This window comes from Carassius auratus, chromosome 30, assembly GCF_003368295.1.
Source record: "Carassius auratus strain Wakin chromosome 30, ASM336829v1, whole genome shotgun sequence".
Lineage (NCBI taxonomy): Eukaryota > Metazoa > Chordata > Actinopteri > Cypriniformes > Cyprinidae > Carassius > Carassius auratus.
The window spans coordinates 4,147,435-4,168,853 of NC_039272.1; the positions used below are offsets into that span (position 1 = coordinate 4,147,435).

The following is a 21,419-nucleotide window of genomic DNA, read 5'->3' on the forward strand; positions in this document are numbered from 1 at the left end:
GACGTAAAGAGAGGGCTGACGGCGAAAGCACTTTGACACTTAGCAGCATTGTTGTGTGTGTGTTTGTTTTTGTGTGTGTGTGTGTATGCGCGCACATGTGAAAGAGAGGCATAGTTATGTGCCTGGAGCACGGGACTCTTATCTGAACCAGAGAGATGGTCATGACCCTGGCAGAATGCACAAATAAGTTCATGAGACGTGATTTGTAGTTACCATAGACTGTAAAAAAAGGTGGATGATATGTCTCCAATTCCTTCCACTATAGAAAAGTGAACCCAAAGCATCTAAGTACGGCCGCTGCCATTTTGAGTAAATTACATAGCTTGGAGCTGGAGTCTGCGCAGTAGAGACTCGCTTGGAGCCAGAGTAAGCGGAGCAGAGACCCGTTTGGAGCCATAGTCCGCGGAGTAGAGACCCGTTTGGAGCCGGAGTCTGCGGAGTAGAGACCCGTTTGGAGCCGGAAGTCCGTGGAGTAGAGACCCGTTTGGAGCCATAGTCCGCGGAGTAGAGACCCGTTTGGAGCCGGAGTCCGCGGAGTAGAGACCCGTTTGGAGCCATAGTCCGCGGAGTAGAGACCCGTTTGGAGCCATAGTCCGCGAAGTAGAGACCCGTTTGGAGCCGGAAGTCCGCGGAGTAGAGACCCGTTTGGAGCCATAGTCCGCGGAGTAGAGACCCGTTTGGAGCCATAGTCCGCGGAGTAGAGACCCGTTTGGAGCCATAGTCCGCGGAGTAGAGACCCGTTTGGAGCCGGAGTCCGCGGAGTAGAGACCCGTTTGGAGCCGGAAGTCCGCGGAGTAGAGACCCGTTTGGAGCCATAGTCCGCGGAGTAGAGACCCGTTTGGAGCCATAGTCCGCGGAGTAGAGACCCGTTTGGAGCCTGGAAGTCCGCGGAGTAGAGACCCGTTTGGAGCCATAGTCCGCGGAGTAGAGACCCGTTTGGAGCCATAGTCCGCAGAGTAGAGACCCGTTTGGAGCCGGAGTCTGGCAGAGTAGAGACCCGTTTGGAGCCGGAAGTCCGCGGAGTAGAGACCCGTTTGGAGCCGGAGTCGGCGGAGTAGAGGACCCGTTTGGAGCCGGAGTCCGCGGAGTAGAGACCCGTTGGAGCCGGAGTCCGCGGAGTTAGAATAGTGTTAATAGTGTGACGTGTCCAATGTGTCTTGAAAGTTGTGATGTAACACAAGTAATGACAGACATTTTCTTCCAAATTGTGATGTACAAAACTGAAACCAATTATGGAAAAGAAAAAAATTTGACAATGTATTGGTTTAGTCCATCAGTGCTTGACTTGAATGGAGGCAGAATGGCTGGATTGTAAAAGTGGGTGGAGTTTAAGGGGACTCAATGATTGGCCAAATCATTCAAAGTAAGATCAATAACAAGCATTTAGAAAATTTCCATTTCATGAACTGTTTGTTTTTGTTCATTTTGAAAATATGTAGTTTTGCACAAGCATAAACCACCAAAATCTTTAACAAGCAATACATGGTTTTCAACTCAAAATCAATATTTTGTCTTGGAAATGAAGTGTGTGGTGGTTTAAGGGTATTATTATTTAAATGTGGTATAGGCAGGGAAGTCATTAGCTAGAGCAGAGCTCGTTGGCACTCTAATGTTGCGACAGCTTCAGGAGTATGTGTATAACTCCGAGAATGCCCAGCAGCTGAGCTTAAGGTCAACGCACATCAGTGTCAGCGACAGACAAAGGGGCGGGATTCCAGACCCGGCCAACAGCCAATCAAGAAGACTGTCTCTGTGTTAGGGTTAGTAAGAGTAAGACAAGGCAGCGCCAAGCCATTAAATCTCAAAATATGACAAGACTGAGAATAGGGACAATAAAATATTGAACAATAGGCAAAAATGGGATATGATCAAATGAAAAAAAAAAAAAAAAGCAACTTTTGAATACAGGCTAATTGGCTCATCACACAGAACTCCACACGTGTGAACTTGGTGACCTTGAGTGTCAGTTGAAAGAAATGTTTGTTTACAGAGGTCAGATGGTGATTTATGTTTGGGTTTGCTTGCATACAGTGTTGTTTAACTACTGATCCACTGGAGGGTATGCATTATACAGTGACTCCCCAAAAAAGTATTTGGACATTTAAGGTACACACATTTTTTACTGTATTTTTATAATGTCTTGCATAACAAAAGATCAAAATAAGTGTGATTGATCTTAAAGACAGCAAAGGCACACTTTACAAGCGAAAATAAGTTTGAATAGATAAAACAATATGTATCCATGTATCCAACCCTAGTTTTTCTTGTAAATATCATATTTATAAATGTGACCCTGGGAGCCTTAGTAGCCTTTCAGTTGCTGGGGTATATTTGTAACAATAGCCAAGAACATTGTGTGGGTCAAAAATGATCGACTTTTCTTTTATGCCAAAAATCATTAGGATATTAAGTAAGGTCATGTTTCATGAAGATATTTAGTAAATTTCCAACCATAAATATATGAAAATGTAATTTTTGATTAGTAGATTGCATCACTAAAAATTAATTTGCACAACTTCAAAGGTGAAATTCTTTTTTTCTTTTTTTTTACCTTCAGATTTTAGATTTTCAAATAGTTGTATCTTGGCCAAATATTGTGAGATCCTAATAAATAATACGTCAATTTAAAGCTTATTTATTCTATTTTAAAATATTGACAAACAAGACTAGTTTTGTGATCTAGGTTCACATAAATATATATTTAAGTGATATTAAAAATGAGCAAATGAAATATTAATATTTATTATGGCATTTGAATGTTCAAACAGTGGAACATGTTTCATGACCGTATCCTTACTGGTTTGGATTGTGTCGTGAATTCTTGTGAATTCAAACTTTTCTCTTACTTACACATTTTTTAATTACAAAACAGTGGTGAAGTTTTGCAAACCTATTGTTCAGTATTACAGTTTTCCAGCGTTTATTATTATTCTTGCATCTACATTAGGTGATTGTAGTGAATTTACTCACATCAGCTGAACTTCCAGTTGTGTTGATAATTATATGCTCTCTTCTTAAATCGCTGATGTCGCCTTCGGCTGTGTCTGTCTTTAATGAAAGCTGATTTTTAATTGCATGTGTTGCTGTTGGATTAATTTTTTTCCTGAGGCATTACCTGTTTGCTATCAGTTTGATGAAACATTAGATACCCTTCAAGAGCATGAATCATAAATCTTAAGAAACATGTTTTGTATCGCCCTAATCCTTCTTGGGCATGATGGGGTTTTAGTGCTGTCTCTGTTGATTTTAAAGAAGGGAGCATTTACTCCACTCTTATAGTAGCTCATCATCATTAGGATCATCAACATTATTATTGTAATTAACAGCCTAGACAATGTGTTATCTGTCCAGATGGGCCAGTTGGGTGCTCTTATATAACCATGTCCTATAATTGAGAGCTTTGTTGATATAGATATATGAGACGTAGATATAGACACATAGAGGGCTGAGTTCAGGCTGAGATGACTTTTCAGTAGAAATTTAGGTTGGATATTAGTATGGTTTTCACCATCTGAACTTTAAATTTAAACTGGAGTAAATGTGAAGGTGTACATCTAAACATTGTGTTGAGTCTCTATCTAGCCAGCCCTAATTTTTGGCTGCACTGACCCTTTTATTGGGACTGAATGAGATCTAGGACGTTGATTTAGCGCAAATGTGACAAGCTTATGGTTTGTGATTTGCTGCCTCATCTCATGTTGTTGTGCCAAATGCTCAACACTCGACAAATGAAATAATGATAGTGTAATTATAAGGCATAATGGCATATCAGGTTTTTGATTTCATTGCCAATGGAAATAAGGCCTGTAACTCTACACTGGAGCTACTGTATGACCACCAATGTGATGGCTAATGTGATGTGATAGTTATTTTGAACATGGTTTATTCATAGTCTACCCCAAATTTTACTTGTGATTACTTTACTCTTTTTTTTTTACCGTGTTTATTTTTGCTTATTTTTATATTTCGATAACATTTGCTGATCTCAATGTTTTTTATTTATAATGATTTTTATTGTAACAAATGACAAAATGATTTGTAATTTGTACTTAACACTTTCTATCTTTTCTGGTTTGTTAATTAAAAGCTGATATTACCATTTCATTTAAAAGCTAAGATTATATTTTATTTTATTTTATGCATGTTTATTTTTGCATATTTTTATATTTAGATCAGATTTAGCAGATCTCAAAATTATTATCATTTAATACTTGAAATTGTAAATTTGTGATAATTAAATTCCCATTACCAAAATATAAAATAAGTATTATTTGCAAATACTTATTTCTTTTTTAGCAATTTACTGTATTAGTATGTGTAACCAAGTGTAAAAGAATGCTTAGCAATATTGGCCAGGATTTTAATATTAATCTGTCCTTACTTTTGGGCATTTTTTATTTTTATTTTTTGGTAGCTTAAATCAAATCATTCAGTGCCTTATAATTTGTACTTTTAACACTTTCTGTGTTTCAGACCATCAGAAGCTGGAACGAGAAGCTCGAATCTGTCGTTTGCTGAAACACCCCAATATCGGTGAGCTATTTACCTCCACCAATTATAATCAGAAATAATATCTATATTATTAAAGTGTATTTAAACTCTGAATGGATCATCGCCAGTCGATTATTCTCATCCTTTCAGCTCAGGAGAATGTTGTGTGATTTTTGTCTAATCTCAATTCTCTGTTCTTGTTTTAGTTCGTCTGCATGACAGTATATCAGAGGAGGGCTTCCACTACCTGCTGTTTGATTTGTAAGTGTCAGTGTACTTCCTGTCAGAATGTTCCTCCATTTTCTGTCAAATTAGCTTTGACGTGAGGAACAGTGTAGCCTAAAATGATTCATCCTTCATATGCTACAGTATGTGGCTCTGAAGCCTTTTATCAGCATGCTGTTTTTCTGCACTGTTAAACGAATAGTTCACGCAAAAATAAATAAGACTGTCATCATCTGCTCACTCTCACATCACTGTACCAATGCAAAAGGAGTCATGTTGCATTCAAGTCATGTTTGAATGCTTGTATTTATGAGTGCACAAATTGTTATTGATCATAGTATGTTGTAATTGCTAATGTAAATTTTTTAATATAGGTTTTGCGTGCTGGTGTTGAAAACCAGTGATCAAATTTGCCAGAAATTTGCGGAGACAGACTTGAATTTGGCAGCAGAAGCATGGTAAAGTGTCAATTGCACTTCTAAAACTCCTTTGTTCTTCATTTTTTTATTGTACTAGATACATTAAAGCTTGTACTGAATCATTGACAGAAAGCAGTGTATATAACAAAATTGACTAACACATTTATTTTATTCTGACCAAAATTGCTTGAACATCTCATCATAATTATGATTTTTCAAACTTATACTGTAAGTAGGAATTGACCAAGATTAATTTAAAACATCTAATTGTTGTACAGGCTGTAGTTTTCTGAATAAAAGTTAATATTATATGCTTTTAGAGTGTTTACGAAAATTTTAAACCAGCTTTAATTTAGATTTCTTTCAGTTTTCAATTTCATTTTAGTTTTAGTATTTTTTTCTAATTTTTATTTCAGTTTAGACCTTTTTAAAGTTAAATAAGTAGTCTTAAATAAGAATAACAACACTGCTGCGCTGTATTCAAAGTCTTCAAGAGCCATGTAATGTGTTTTTTAAGTATTTTCCCACACCGTCCCTTTAAGAATACATGGGCTTCATGAGTTGTAATTCATAAAACTAATACATATTGATAAACACATTGCTATCAGATTGACAATAACCAAAAACATTCAATGCCTCCCCAAAAGCATGCCATCTTAAAATCCTTCCCCTCGGTTTTCACAGTTCTAGCTTTCCGTTGAATTTATTCTCATCTCCATGGAAACAGAGCTCTTGGAAGGGACGTGCACTAGAACAGGAATTCTGTTTGAGTTAGCAAATAGCCGGGCTGAACTTCCTGTGTTTTAGGGTGACTGGAGGTGAACTGTTTGAAGACATTGTAGCCAGAGAGTACTACAGCGAAGCAGATGCCAGGTAAGAATGGTTAACGTTTCTCCGTGCCTCTCTTCTGCCCTTTCTTCTCCTCTCTCATTGGCCCTAGCTTGTCGCACCCGTCACCATCACATACACATTCACTGTGAGTTTGTTTTGCATTCGATGATTTCCCACAGTGCAACACGCAAATCTCACTCTGCGTCCATCACACACACTAGGGTGAAACATGGCCTGGAAAGTTGGCACGACAGAACTGGACACTAAGATCATTTGAGGAAATGAACTGTATGCTGTTGTGTGTAGTTTAGGTGCTTTGTTCAACAGTATACAGTTCTAGAGTGATGCTGTTATGTGTTTAGTCTCTCTGTCTATGTATATGTCTTCTCTTGTTTGTTTTTTTTCCACTGATCTATCATGCATCGTCTCTTTCCCTCTCATATACACAGTAGACCATCCTGTACAGGTCTCGTTCTATGCTGTATGAGTGTGTGCTTGTTACCAGGGTTTACAGTATGCAGTCAAAGGTGTTAGTCCTAAGCATTAACACCCCTGCGGTCCAGCCCAAATATGCAGTTCCACATAATGACTCGCGCTGACTTCCTGTGGGTGTGTGTACCATGTTCGCTTTGACCTGCTCTCTTGCGGAGTTTTTTGACCCAGTGCTTGTTCCTTGGTATCGTTCGTGTGGGGAGGTGTGGTTTAGTAGTTAAAGGTCTGGTCTGCTAACTGAAAGTTAGAGATGAGACGATCCAAAAACATGATTTTGCTCTTGACATTTAACCTATTTTTTCTTTTAGGTAAGTGTATGTGTGTCATTTGACTAAATAAGAAGTATACATAGTATATCTCAGTATATAGTATATCTATATAGCATATAAATGTCAGTATGTAGATCAATAATAATAAAAAAAAAAAATTGTTTTATGTGTGTGTTTATAATAATCTCTCCAAGGCTGCATTTATTTTATAAAAAAAAAAAAAAAAAGAAATGTTTTGAAATATTTTTACAATCTATAAGTGCAATTTATTTCTATGATGCCAATGTTGTGTTTCCAGCATCATTCCTCCAGTCTTCAGTGTCACATGATTCTTCAGAAATCATTCTAATATGCTGATTTGCTGACTTAGTGTTTGTGAAAGCCATTTTTACAGGATTCTTTGAAAAATAAGTAGGAATTTAAAGTAATTTTTGCATCAGTGTGAAATCTTTGTAATTGTTGATCAATTGAATGCATCTTTGCTAATAAAAGTATAAATTTTTTTAATTAACTGAACCCAAAATTTTGAACGGTAGTGTAAACAAAAACAAAAAAACTAAGTATATGTATAACATAACTACCTAAATGACAGTTTAGGTAAAACGGAGAAGAAAGCTTTTTGTAATTTAAGTACTGATTTGGTCAACTATTTGGTGCAAACAAGTACTTGACTAGTCGATTATTTGTGCACGCATCTATTACTAGTGTCTGATTGGATTTCATGATGGTCTTGATTGTTATCAAGTTTGCAGGTTCAATTTCAAGTGTGTTAACCACAGATACTGAGCTTCACTGTCTTGGTTCATCACCACTATTAAAGTTGAGCAGTGTGCTCTTGTTCTCACGACCCAGCTGATAGTTACAATGTTTCACTTTAGCTGAGCATTCACTAAAGGGCAGTTTACGCCCTTGTCATGCTCTTGCACAATGCTTTTATACTGTAATTACTGCAATTACATGTAGCATATTGCACAGGGGCTCTTATAATAGGTGTGTGTATATGCATGTGTATGTGAGGTTATCACAGCACAAAATGAAATTTCAATAACACTTAATGTAAAGCCTTTGTGCATTATAAAAGTAATCGAAATGCATTAATTATGCACCTTATAATGCATTGTACAATCTCATGAATAATTGTAACCACAGTTAATACATTGTAACGCTTATCAATTAATTGTAACAATGCATTTTAAATTTGGTTTGAATTGTGACAAGATAATGTATTACAATGCACATTATGGGCTTTAAGTAAAGTGTTACTGAAATTGATTTTATACAACTTGCATTTCAGACACAACAACAATAATAATAATAGGTAATTAAAAATACTAAATAATAACAATAATAACATACTACTACTACTAATAATAATAATAATAATAGTTTATTTTATATTTTATAGTTATTTTTCTAAGTAATTTGTTACAAGAAAATAAAAATGTATTTTAACAAAAATTATCAGTTAGAAATGAATATTAGAAATATTAGTTAGTGAATTATCAGTTACCACACTATGGAAGCCCATTTCCACCACCGAATAAAAAATAAAACAAGGTAACTGTGACTTTTTATCTCACAATTCTGACTTTTTTTCTCAGAATTGCGATTTATAAAGTAAAAATGGCAAGATATGAAAATCCGAATTATGAGATAAAAAGTCGCAATTACCTTGTTTTATTTTTTATTCATTGGTGGCTTCCATAACCACACTGCTTTCTAGATATCTCAAGAAAGTTTAAATCTGACTGAGAAATCAAATGTTTGATTGTTTCTTTAGTAGAAATAGATGCAAGGAAACATCTCTGCTTCTTCCCTTGTGCTGGTCTCCTGCTGACCTGCTTCTAGCCACCTGCTGTTTGTCCCTCCTCTCTCTCTCTCTCTCTCTCTCTCTCTCTCACTCTAAATGTCCCTCTTCTTGTGAAGCCTGCAGCCGTGCGCTGCCCCCTGCCTCCTCAGAGAGCGGGAGAAACTAGGACTCCAATTAACACACGTAATTAGGGCTTCATCTTTCCCCCTCCTCCCATCCTCCACCTGTCTCTCTCTCTTTCTGTCATCCTTCTCTCTTTTATTCAGATATTGTAGCGGTCTCATTCTGAGTGTGATAGTGTAACTGGCACTACTCCGCTGTGTTGTGGCTCTTGTTGTTGGACGTGTGAAAGAAGAAGGGTATGATGCTACTGTGAATGGAAACGGGCCCGAGCTTGAGTGACTTTACTAATCAGCTCTCTTTTTTTTTTTTTTTTGTCAATCTCGTATTATTATTATTATTTTTTTATACTTAATCATTTTACCACATGAAGGTGTACGGCCTTAAGGTTTAGGAAAATAATTGATTGCATAATGTTTTGAGAGGTGACGTCTGTACTTTCTTTCTGTTGATATATATTTCTGTAGCTCTGTGCTGTTTGGCCCCGCCCTCTGTGAAATCTAAAATCTCACTGGTCTAAAGTTCTGTCATAATCATAAATTAATATCAGATCATTGAGCAGTTTTGTATTCAGTGTGGAAAAAAAAAACAATCAGTAAAACTTGGCATATTGTGCCAGGTTAGGACATAGTTTTGGATAAGTTTTGCCTCAAAATGTTAAAGTCTAGTAGTTTGAAATGTTAAAGGTAATAGAACAGGCAGACAAAAATACAAATCAATTATTGAACAAATGAGAAAGTTAGGTATTTTTATTTCACTTTCTGACATGAAGTGAAAGTAAAGGCATTTATGATGTTACAAAAGATTTCTATTTCAAATAAATGCCATTCTTTTGATATTTTTTTTTATTCATCAAAGAATCCTTGAAAAATGTAAAGTCTTCAAAGTTTCCAAAAATAATGAGCAGATAAAAATGTTTCTTGGGCAATATCAGCAGCATATTTCTGATTTCTGAAGGATCGTGTTACACTGAAGTCTTGAGTAATGACTAATGATGCTGAAAATTCAGCTTTGCCATCACAGGAATAAATTACATTTTGAAATCTATTAAAACAGAAAATAGTTATTTTAAATTCTAGTAATATTAGTATTTTTATTGTATTTTTAAATGCAGCCTTGGTGAGCATTAAAACTTCAAAAACATATTCAGCCCCAAACCTTTGAAACATTAATATATATATATATATATATATATATATATATATATATATATATATATATATATATATATATATATATATATATATATATACATATGTATAATATGTGACCCTGGACCACAAAACCAGTCTTGCATGAGTATATTTGTAGGTCTTGCATGAGTATATTTGTAGCAACAGCCAAAAATACATTGGGGTATGGATCAAAATTATAGATTTTTCTTTTATGCCAAAAATCATTTGGATATTAAGTAAACATCATGTTCCATGAAGATATTTTGTAAATTTTCTACCGTAAATATATTACCTCTTAATTTCTTTTATTAATAAAGTGCATCTCTAAGAGCTTCATTTGGACAACTTCAAAGGCAATTTTCTCAATATTTAGATTTTTTTGCACCCTCAGATTCCAGATTGTCAAATAGTTGTGTATCGACCAAATATTGTACTGTTCTAACAAACCATACATCAATGGACAGATTATTTAGTCAGCTTTCAGATGATCTATAAATCTCAATTTAAAAAAATGGACTCTTAAGACTGGTTTTGTGTAGCCTACGCTCAATTTCAGTTCACTTCTGTACTCCGTCTGAGATAGCAAACCATCTCCCAGTTTTCCTCCGGCTCCAAAACAGCCAGCCAATCAACGAACAGAGGGCGGGTTGAGAGTCGTGACGTAGGGGCTAAGCGCCGAATTTAAGATCGTAGTTTAGGTTAGGGAAATGGAAAACGACTGCGGGACATGGAGAAATGGGATGCTATTCGCAGAATGTTTGTTTCACATTTTGAATGAAGGTGATGTTGTAGCACTGCTCACGACAGGTTTTGGGAAAAGTTACATTTATCAACTGTTACCGAAAGTGAAGTAGCAGAGTTTGGTCCAGGGTCACATATATAGATAAAACACAGCGTTGTCATGAATGTGTGTGTGTGTGTGTGTGTGTGTGTGTGTGTGAGACAGATTGCCCCTTCAAAGACACATTATACAGTATGTCTATACTGTAGTAAATCTCCCCACACCACACCAGCTTTTATTCTCACATCCTCAGATTAAACACACACACACACTACACCTGTCTCTCCTCACCTACTCTCTCTCTTTCTTTCTCTCTCTCTCTCTCTCTCTGATGTTGTTCTTGTTGTTGACAGTGATGTGTTTTATGTCTTAAATGGTTCTGTCTCTTCACTTTCTCTCTCATTTGAATCCCTCCCTCCTTCCTCCCATCGTCACCTTGTTTTCACTATCATCTCCGCTCCTTTCGTTCCATGCACTTCCATCACTCCATCAATCGTTTGATTTCACTGTATCCATCCTCACGTCTCCCCCTTCACCTCTCGCTCCCTTCCTCCCTCTCTTCTTTTTCTTTTCTTCCGTTTTGTCTTCACAGTCACTGTATCCATCAGATTCTAGACAGTGTCCATCATATTCACCAACATGACATAGTGCACAGGGACCTGAAGGTCAGTATGTAGCCCACACACTGCCTGTCTGTTTGCCCCTGCTTTCTCCTGTCTGTCTGTGTGTGTGTGTGTGTGTGTAGCTGTAGCCTGTCTGTCTGTCCATCTGTGTGTGGCATCATGGGCTTCCCTAATCCTTCCCTAAATTCCCAAATCCTTACTTCCTGTGCTTGATCTTTAACTTGACGTCAGTGTGATGCAGATGATCAGAACTCTCAAGGTGTTATGAGTATTTTTGCTTGTGAGGTTTTTAGTTATTCGTTCTTACTTTCTATTACTATCATGTTTAAAGGGACAGATCACCCACAAATGAAAATTGTCATCATTTACTCATCCTCAGTTTGTTACAAAACTGTTTGCATGTTCTTGCATGTCCACAGAAGAGGGTAAACCAAACAAACAGGTTTGGAATGACATGAGGGTGATTAAATAATGATAACTATCCCTTAAATCATAATTAATATTTAAAGTTAGATTACAGTGGTTCTTTGTATAAACATTCCTAAATTACTTTGATTCTCTACACGTTACACGTATTAACTGTTGTAATAACAATAAATTATGCATAATTACATGCAAGTAACCCTAATTCCAAAACTTAACCATATAGTAAGTACATATAGTTAAATAATATTACTTGTTACAGTGTAACCTTAAAATAAAGTGTAGCAGTTTCACTTCTCACTGAAGATTCTTGCAAAAGTAAGTGCTTAAATTGCTCTCTATCTCATGAAGGGTTGGAGAAGAGACTCAAATACTGTAATATTTAGTGACGTTAGTAGAGGGAATAAAGCTAATATTAGAGGCAGCACAGTGAGTTTCAGCACGTATTTTAATGTCCACAGCAGTTCTTTCAAGTGAAGATTTTGTGCAGAAATACAGTGACACTTCCTGTCTCACCCCACACATGCACACAAAATCACACAGTCATACACGCATCTTTTCTTGCAGTCCAGCCATGATCAGCAGCTGACGCTGGGGGAGGTGTGAAGAAACACACACGCACACACTATGATGAATGCTCAAAACCTTACGTGCTTTTAATATCTAAATACCCCTCTATGCATTCATACATTTAAAGGCAGCGTAAACAGACAGATGCACTTGGAGAAAAGGCTTTATTCGGAGACAGTCTATCTTACATTTGCCGTGACCATATGTCATGCTCCGTGGTCTTTTAAGGGGAGACATTTAGAAAGCAAATGCAGCTCTTTAATTTACAGCCCTGAACTTTACTGCCATGCCAGAACTTTACACACATGCCAGTAAACTCACGCAGTGCACGCTGCAGATGGATAATAAAAATCACAGCTATAACGTTATTTATGCAGCACTGTACCTATCAGTAATATTCATGCTCACAGTGCTGGGTTAGAACTTAAATATGGTCATTAAGGCTAGATTTATTTAAATAGCTTTTATGTAGATTTATTTAAATCAAATAATGTGAGAATGACAGAATCATCCTCCAGTATGTGTGATAGTATAATTTAATTAATTTAATTTAAATTAAATGCAGTCTTTGTAAATTTGATGTGCAATTAAGTTTTGGATGACTCTGGGAAATAACAAGTTAAGGCTTATTAAAATGATTACATTTACTTCAGTGCTGACAGTGTCAAAATCAAATCTTTAAAAAAAAAAAAATGTTTAATATTGATCCTGTATTATTACATATTATTCTTAAAACTTTTGTCTTCAAAAGGCACAAGATCCTAATATAGCAATTATTTCAAAATAATAATAATTTACCTTATGTAAATTTGCGTCTCACAAGATTATTAATATTGTTTAGTTAAAAAGCATTTGATCTGTTCAGAATGAAACTTAGTTCTAATGAAATTATTGCCTTTTTATTTGTTGATGGTTGGTAATACACTAGTTCAAAAAAATTTGGGTCAGATTTTTAAATTGTTTTGGACTAATTCTCTTTTACTCCTGAAGGCTGCAGTAAAAACACTCATAGTTTCAAATGAAAATTTTTCATGTGATGCAAAGCTGTATATTCAGCAGCCATTTTTATAGTCATCAGTGTCACATGATCCTTCAGAAATCATTCTTCAAAAATCATCACAAAAAATTGATAACATTTGTGCTGCTTAATATTTCTTTCGAAACCATGATGCATGTTTTTAGAATTCTTTAATGAATAGAAAGTTCAAAAGAGCAGCATTTGAAATAAAACTATTTTGTAACATGTCACTTTTGATACATTTTGTGTCCTTGCTGAATTAAATTCTTTCTAAAAGTTAATCTCGCTGACCTTTTGAACGGTAGTGCACGTCAGATTGTAGCTTTACAGATTTCAATATAGTAAATGTCATCTACAGTTACACCATATCACATGACCTTCACACACACACTCGCTCTGTATGAATTACTTTAATGTTTAATTTCCAAAAGGAGAGGAGGAAAGCTGCAAGCAGCAATTAGCAGAATCCAGAGGGTATAGGAAGCTAAAAAAAAAAAAAAAAATGTTCTTTGAATGATGGTGTATGTAGGCTAAATGCAGTTTTGTTGCATTCTTGGCTTTTTAGAACAAGTTGATCTCCAGTCCATTACATGAGCAGTTCATGAGAAGGTTTTTGCCTTTAAGAAAAAATATAAGGCTTATGGTTATTATTATTTTAAAGTAAAATCTAATATATTGTATATCTATATATTGTGAACTGTTATACTTAGCAGTAATTTAATGGGACACGTCCTACATATGTTGACATTGGAAAATAAAATAAAACTCTCAAAAGACGCAAAGAATTGCCTCAATAAATAATGTTACTATTTTAACCAATTTTAGATGTATTGCAATTGAATAGAATTAACAAAGTTTTGCTTTCTAACGATTAGTGCTAAAATTCACCTGCGTTATTTCTGATGTTTAAGGGGCCGTTCACATATCGCGTCTTTTGCACGCGCAAGTTCGTTATTTCCAATGTAGGCGCGCGGCATGCGCGGTCATAATGGAAGCGACGTTTTTTCCAGGCGTGTCCGCACCGCATCGAGTTAAAAACATCTCAACTTTTCAGAATGCTGCAAGCGCACCACGGGTCATGTGACAAGAACTAACCAATCAGCTTCATCCTTTCCCGTAACAACGTTGAAAACTCAGCCAAGATGAAGGAACAGCTGTTCATAGATGTATATGGATTGCCATTTTGAAATAAATTTAGTAGCAGAGCTACTGCGAGCGATTTTTAGTGCTGCAAATCCATTTATCCTTCGCTGAAATTTCCGCGTCTTCGTAGAGAGAGCACGTCATGGTTGCTTAGCAAAGGCAGATGCCTCAGAAACGCGTCTGCCCGAGCGCTTTGGAAAGAAGGAAAAAGCAGTGCACCTAGCGTTTTCCTTCTGCCCTAGCGCTTTGGAAAGAAGGAAAAAGCGGCGCACCTAGCGTTTTCCATGCGTTTTTAGGCACGATATGTGAACGGCCCCTAAGTGGTTTTTATTGGAGTTATTATTGTATACTAATACTAAGCTACGTGGAGGCAAGGCTTGAGTCTAGAGAGAGATGCCCTGCCCCTTCCTTTTTATATTTTTTTTTACCTGCCCCAAATATCCCTCACCCCTGGCCTGTGCATGGGACTGTAGCGCTGCTCAGACTAACATGCGCCCCCTGCTATTTGCATGCAGTCACTGCATCCAGCAGATCCTGGAGGCGGTGCTTCACTGCCATCAAATGGGCGTGGTGCACCGAGACCTGAAGGTAAGTGACAGTTGTGATGTCATCGCTGTCCTTCGAGTATGTGAACTTGTGTATGTGCTCATAAAATTTGGTATGTAGAAATCCGTGCCTACCGCTGTGTCAATTTGACTGACGTAATTGCTGAGAAAAAAAGATTGAGAAATGCATGGGAGGTCAGTCTGATTTCACACAGTGATAGTGCATGGCGTACGTGCTTGTGTGTTGCTGTGTTTGCCCGCTGCTGGTGATAAATTCTCTTTCATGCGTGTTCAGGTAAGCTTATTAAACCAGCTTGAAGAGCGACATTGATTGTAGTGCATCAATCAAGATAAATGTCTCTTTTGAACTTCAAAAGTGCTCCCACTAAAATGTCTGTAATAATAATAGAAATAAAAGTAGACCAAATTGAATTAACTATGAATGTAGCTCTTATCAAGATTGCTTTTACTGACCAGAGAGAGTCAGTCCCAGACCTGTAGTCATGTCCAGGTTTGAGTGCTCCCTTCTGACCTTTGACCTTTTTTTAAAATGCAGTGTGCTTCTGGGAAATGTTGTTCCTAGATGTAATTCAACTACTGTCAGTCTGTCACGCTACAGTACCTGGTGGACAGATTGAACCGGCCAGAAATTAGCCTAGGATTCTTATCATAACTGCCAAAATCTTCCATGCCTTCTTTACGAACACATAGTTAGAGCTTTGCAGTTTGTGGGTGAAGAGAAGCCGCTTTGGAATGCACGCTGCATGTTTATCTGCTGATAGCAATCTTGTAAATGGTTCTCAATGTGGTTTGCTTGTTTGTCTTGTTTGTTTGTCTCGTATGCATGTGTAAATGGTTTGATTGTGACTTGTATATATTTAATGTCACTTTATAAATACACATTTGTCTGCAGGTTTTCTTCAAAATGCACAGATCTTTTTGAAAATGGTGAACCTTGTATTGTGTGCTTTTATTGATGTGTTGAGTCTGTACAGAGCACATGCAAAATTACATCTAGATGTATATCAATAAATAAATCAGGTGCTTCAATATGATTTAATTAGCATAGAAATATGAAACCAAAATTTAAGTTGTCATTTAGCTGAAAACAGAAAGGTTTGGTAATAATTACATTTGTGTAATTGGAAAATTGAACTATGTATGCTGTTCAAGCTCAGATGATAAATTAATCCAGTCGTAGAAGTTCTTTGGAACTTGTCACCTCTCAGTATTTCAACCAAAAATTTATTTTATTTTATTTATTTATTTATTTATTTATTTTTTGTCTCGGGGGATTAATTAAACCATGAGTTCCCATTGCATTAGTAGCGCAAAAGGACATGGGTTCAGTTCCCAGGGAACAAACATACTGGTAAAAAAATGTATAGCCCGAATGCACTTAAAGTCACTTTGGATAAAAGCTTAAATGTAAACCAGTCGTAGTAAAGTTCTGACAGCTGAAAGTGTGGACGCTAATATCTCTATCTTTATACAGTAGTTATCGTTCTCAACCATTTTCTGAATATAGATTCACGCTTCGGGCACACCCACTCCCCGATGTCCTTGTCCATTGCGATGTTTTACTGTAGATATCGTCCGATGCCAATTTTTTAGACATCACCCAACCCTATGAAGCAGTATCCAGAAAAAGAAACCAGGTAAATGCTAAAAAAGGCATTGCAGCGGTCAGCTCCTTACTCAAGTCTGACAGTACCAGCACTTTGGTTTCACACTATTAGTGTCTGCCCACACTAGAGTGCCCTTTTGAATGGACGCCTGGGGCACGCGCTCTTCCACAGCGGGAATCTGAGTGGGCATAACCGCAATACCACTGCAGAAAAGAGCAGCGATCTTACACACACACACACACACACACACAACAGCACATGACACGTCTATCAACACCCATGCTTTTTTGGATTTTACGAGCTAAGCAAGTAAACTAAACCAACTTAATTGGTGCATACAGCTGTGTTTGTCAGTGTGCGCATGTGTATGTACTCTGATTCATAGCTGTGCACATGCTGATGAGATTTTTGCTAGGAAGTCAAGTCATGGATTTCTCTGCAGAGGTTATACGCTTGTGAAGGAGTGTTGGAGAGAGATTTTGGCAGATCCTCTTTGCTAGATTTGTTCTCAGAGGTAGCCGTTCATCAAAATTCCTCCCACTACTGAGCTGTAAGGCTGGGATTAGCTGCTGGTGTTCCAGCCCTCAGCAGAGCACGGTTAACCTCCTTTTTTATTTTGTTATTTTTATATATATATATTTTGGGCAGAAGCACTACGCATTAGCTATGGTATATGAGTGCTGCTGAGGATGAAGGGATGGTGGTGAGGTGATTGTGATAATGAGCATTATGAAACCGGGGTAACAATGTAGAAAAGTAGTAAATACCCCCTGGCTAAAAATGAAATGTAAATGCCTCATTCGCGACTGATTCAGTATGTAAGACATTTTCCAAATTGAAAAGATGAAAGCTGCTCTGTGAGCACTTGAGAGCAAGTTTACTCGTTTACCTAATATATATATTAGTGCTGTCAATCGATAAAAACACACACTTCATAAAATTCATATAATTTTTTTTTTTCATAATTTGCTATATCCAGCAAAGTAAACCAAAAGATTAAAGGGTGATTCTCAAAATTCAGTTTTTTCTGCAAGCTTTTTTTAAAGATAAATTAAGGTGTCTTTCCAAAAAAAGGGTACTTAGAAACTTTAAAATGACACCAAAGGAACCCCTATAAGCACATTTTAGAGAAGTCAAATTGTGATAACAAACAGAACCGCATGGAGTTGCCAAAAAAAAAAAAAAAACACGAAACCAACCGCCTGCTGACTGCATATATCTAATACTGTAGACAGATACATTCCTTATCGTGAATCTGTTTGAAATAACTTGAATGTGCAGAAATGTTTTTGCTGTGCATAAATACAATGTGCAATCAGTGCATCAAGAAAGAGCACTCACATACACATTATTATAACAGATTCACGCATGCTTTAAAGACTCCTGTAAGCCACTGCAATCGTCCTTACCATGACTGCAGTCTTCATCCATCAAAACTTTACTAGCGAGACTGGTTATCCAGTTGAGAAAATGTAGTTTGCATCTCATCTGGCCATACAGCGGTAGGATGTTGACAACCCGTTCATGATTAATTGTTAAAAGATTGCAATCTTGATACAAACACCCATGCAGTCTTATTTCTAAATGTCGATTCCTCAGTCTATTAAACGTTGTTTACAATGATCATAATGTTGATTACATTGCTTCACCACTAGGTGGGGACTGGTGACTATTAAAAAATGCATTAGTAATTGAATCATTCATTCAAGCGATTTGTTCAACACTGCTGATTCATTCAGTAATGGAACAAGTAGCCTATTTATGGGTCATTGAATTATTAATTCAATTATATATATATATTTTTAAATTCTAATTCTTTTAGAACTTTTTTAGAAGTGTTTTATTTGAAATATAAATATTTTATAACATTATAATTGTATAACAATAAATAATGTCTCTACTGTCACTTTTGATCAAATTTAATCCGTCCTAGCAGTATTTTTATGTTGATTTTTTTTTTTTTTTTATAATACCACCCCCAGCTCTTGAACAGCAGTGTATATCATTTTTAATAATTTTAGCTGCATTCTCCAACATGAATAAGAAAGTGAGGGAAGTGAGTATTAGATCCAGCAGACCCTGCAATGCAGGAAAAGCTGTTCGAGATTTCTCTATCTGGTGCAGTGCTTAAGGTGTGTGTGACTGTGTGTGTTTGGTTTGTTAGCCTACTCTTATAGATCAGTGTTGCTAGCACTATGATTTATAAGAACGTGTGCTAGCGGAAGCATCGGGAGGCACTATAGGGGATATCACATTATTAGCATCCATCAGTGACAGAGAATAATGAGGCTAGATAATCTGGGTCAGATGGGAGGAAAACATGCACACACTCTTATAACCAGTGAAACAAACATTTTTTTCTTCATTTAGAAACCGTCTGCAGTCAGAAAGTTCTTCAACTAAAATCACAGAATCAGATTTGGGAGGTTGCTTATACACTGCGTTAAATGTGCACTGGTTTTATGTTAAGACCATATGATATCTGTTTTTGTTGTGAAGTGTGTGTCAGCGTGCACAGTGTGTGTGTTACTGTGAGTGTGTGTGCGTTTGAGGTGGTAAAGTTGTGTGTTAAGGCAGGAGAAATGTCTTCATTGTCCCCTCAGCCAGAGAATCTGCTCTTGGCCAGTAAGTGCAAGAACGCCGCTGTGAAACTGGCCGACTTTGGACTGGCTATTGAGGTGCAGGGAGACCAGCAGGCATGGTTTGGTATGTAAACATTGCAAACCTGTAGGCTGATATAGAGATATACCCATGTGACTTGTCACAAACATTTTAGAACATGATTATACTTAGTGCTGATGCTTTTATTGTCACATTTCACTGTGCATTTGACAGGATTTGCAGGGACACCAGGTTACCTGTCCCCCGAGGTGCTGAGGAAGGAAGCATATGGCAAACCCGTGGACATCTGGGCTTGTGGTAAATAAACTCAAATACAGTGACAAGCAAATGCTCATTCCCAAGAAATAGTTTTCTGTGCTGTCCATCCAAACTAAGCTATCTTGCTTCCTTCTTCACTGTGCTGAAAAAAGTGTCTCCTAAAGCTGGACTCCTGTCTTGGTCATCCTGGTCTAGTTTTAGAGGATTTTACATATGCATGTGCCTAATAAAATCCACTGTAATTGTACATTTGCTATACTAAACAGGTATACTTAAAGTCTGCTAAATTGGAACAATTAGTTTTGTGCTTAATGTGCTTTAATTATGCTGAACTAGTGCTGAAGTCCATCTAAAGATATACTTCAGTATATTTGATTTAGCTAAAGTGCAGTTATTGCAAATATACTTCAAGTACACATTAAAAACCTTGCATTTGCATTCAATTATCAATTGTCTTAAGTGAAATGTCATTTAATGTTAATGGATTTGAAATGTGGTATGCTTAGTATGAAATAAATGTATTGTAAATAAATGATGGCATAGGGTAGCTATATTGTACTATGCAACAGCCTCAAAAATGTTAATAACAACAGAATTATTATTCTGATCATTTTTTTTTTTCTTTATTAAGGTGTGATTCTGTACATTCTTCTGGTTGGATATCCACCTTTCTGGGATGAGGATCAGCATAAACTTTACCAACAGATCAAAGCAGGAGCTTATGATGTGAGTTTATCATAATTTCAGTTTTTTTTTTTTTTTTTTTTTTGGCTAAAATGCTGCATTTCAAATAAATGTTCTATCGCATTGAGAATTTCATTAGTTTAACTCAAGATGACACAATGCATTTTTATCTCTTAAGGGGGGGGTGAAATGCTCGTTTTCACTCAATATTCTGTTAATCTTGAGTACCTATAGAGTAGTACTGCATCCTTCATAACTCCAAAAAGTCTTTAGTTTTATTATATTCAAAAGAGAAAGATAGTCTGTACCGATTTTTCCCGGAAAAACACGAGCGCCTGGAGGCGTGACGTGTGGGCGGAGCTAAAGAATCACGAGCACCAGTAGGCTTTTGCGTTGAGAGCGTTTGGAAACTGACATTACCGTGAGGGAAAAACCATCATCCAAAACAAACCATGGCTAACAGTCAGATTCAGCCGTTTATTTATGATCCAGAATCAGATCCCGAGGCTGAAACTGAACGAGAGCAGCAGCAACAGCGACTCGCTCTGAGCAGGGCTCGAACCCCGGTCTCCGGCAGGGGAGGGGACGCACTAACAAGGAGGCAGAGATATTTGAAGCAGTTTTACTCACCGCATGCGGTTCCATCACACGATCGTGACCCTTTTTCATTGGGATTGCATCATCCTTAAGAAATAAACGATACGCAAATCCGGCGTCAAACTGGGCCTTGTTTGTAAAACAAGCATCTTCGAAATGCAGGGAACAAACAAAAACACTTGCACAACTCCGTTGATGCTCTGTAAAAATAAACTCCATCCACTGGTCCCTTAATGCTGTTAGCTGTTGTTTCTTTGGTAATCTGTGCAGGGTTGTCTTGCCCTGGCAACCAAAAGCACACTTCTTTTGTGACATTTCGCGACGCTCTCGCTCTGATCAGTGAAGTCTGTTGTGCTATCAGTGCCCTCAGGACCCATATAAGGAAATTCCGCTCCATCTAACATCACACAGAGCCATACTCGAAAAAAACTTTCCGAAACTTATGACAAACCGGAAGGAGTATTTTGGGAACAATAATACTCCTTCAAACGTAGAACTTAATTTTTTTAACTTTGTCCATGTTTAGCATGGGAATCCAACTCTTTAACAGTGTAAAAAGTATGCATGAAATAGCATTTCACCCCCCCTTTAAAGACATTGTCTAATAATGCTCTAGAAACTGTAGAATTTAAAGAAATCATCTTTCCAAAAGTTGGTTATTTCTTAGAATGACTGATTTATTTGATGAAGGCAGC

General features: G+C 37.0%; 1 protein-coding gene across 4 annotated transcripts in view; it reads left to right on the forward strand.

Annotated features, from left to right (window-relative positions):
- The first annotated feature begins 4,406 nt into the window (after positions 1-4,406).
- The window catches only part of LOC113048934 (calcium/calmodulin-dependent protein kinase type II subunit beta-like), a 45,008-nt gene continuing 27,995 nt past the window's right edge, over positions 4,407-21,419 (forward strand). For 2 of the 4 annotated variants that reach the window (XM_026210909.1, XM_026210908.1), the window contains exons 1-6: positions 4,727-4,752; positions 5,943-6,008; positions 14,906-14,978; positions 19,167-19,269; positions 19,399-19,482; positions 20,075-20,169. In XM_026210909.1, the coding sequence (XP_026066694.1) occupies positions 14,952-14,978; positions 19,167-19,269; positions 19,399-19,482; positions 20,075-20,169 (309 nt within the window). In that variant the 5' untranslated portion in view covers positions 4,727-4,752; positions 5,943-6,008; positions 14,906-14,951. Of the gene's footprint in view, positions 4,534-4,697; positions 4,753-5,942; positions 6,009-11,205; positions 11,279-14,905; positions 14,979-19,166; positions 19,270-19,398; positions 19,483-20,074; positions 20,170-21,419 lie in introns of those variants that run through there. The other 2 variants (XM_026210911.1, XM_026210907.1) reach the window with 2 other exon arrangements.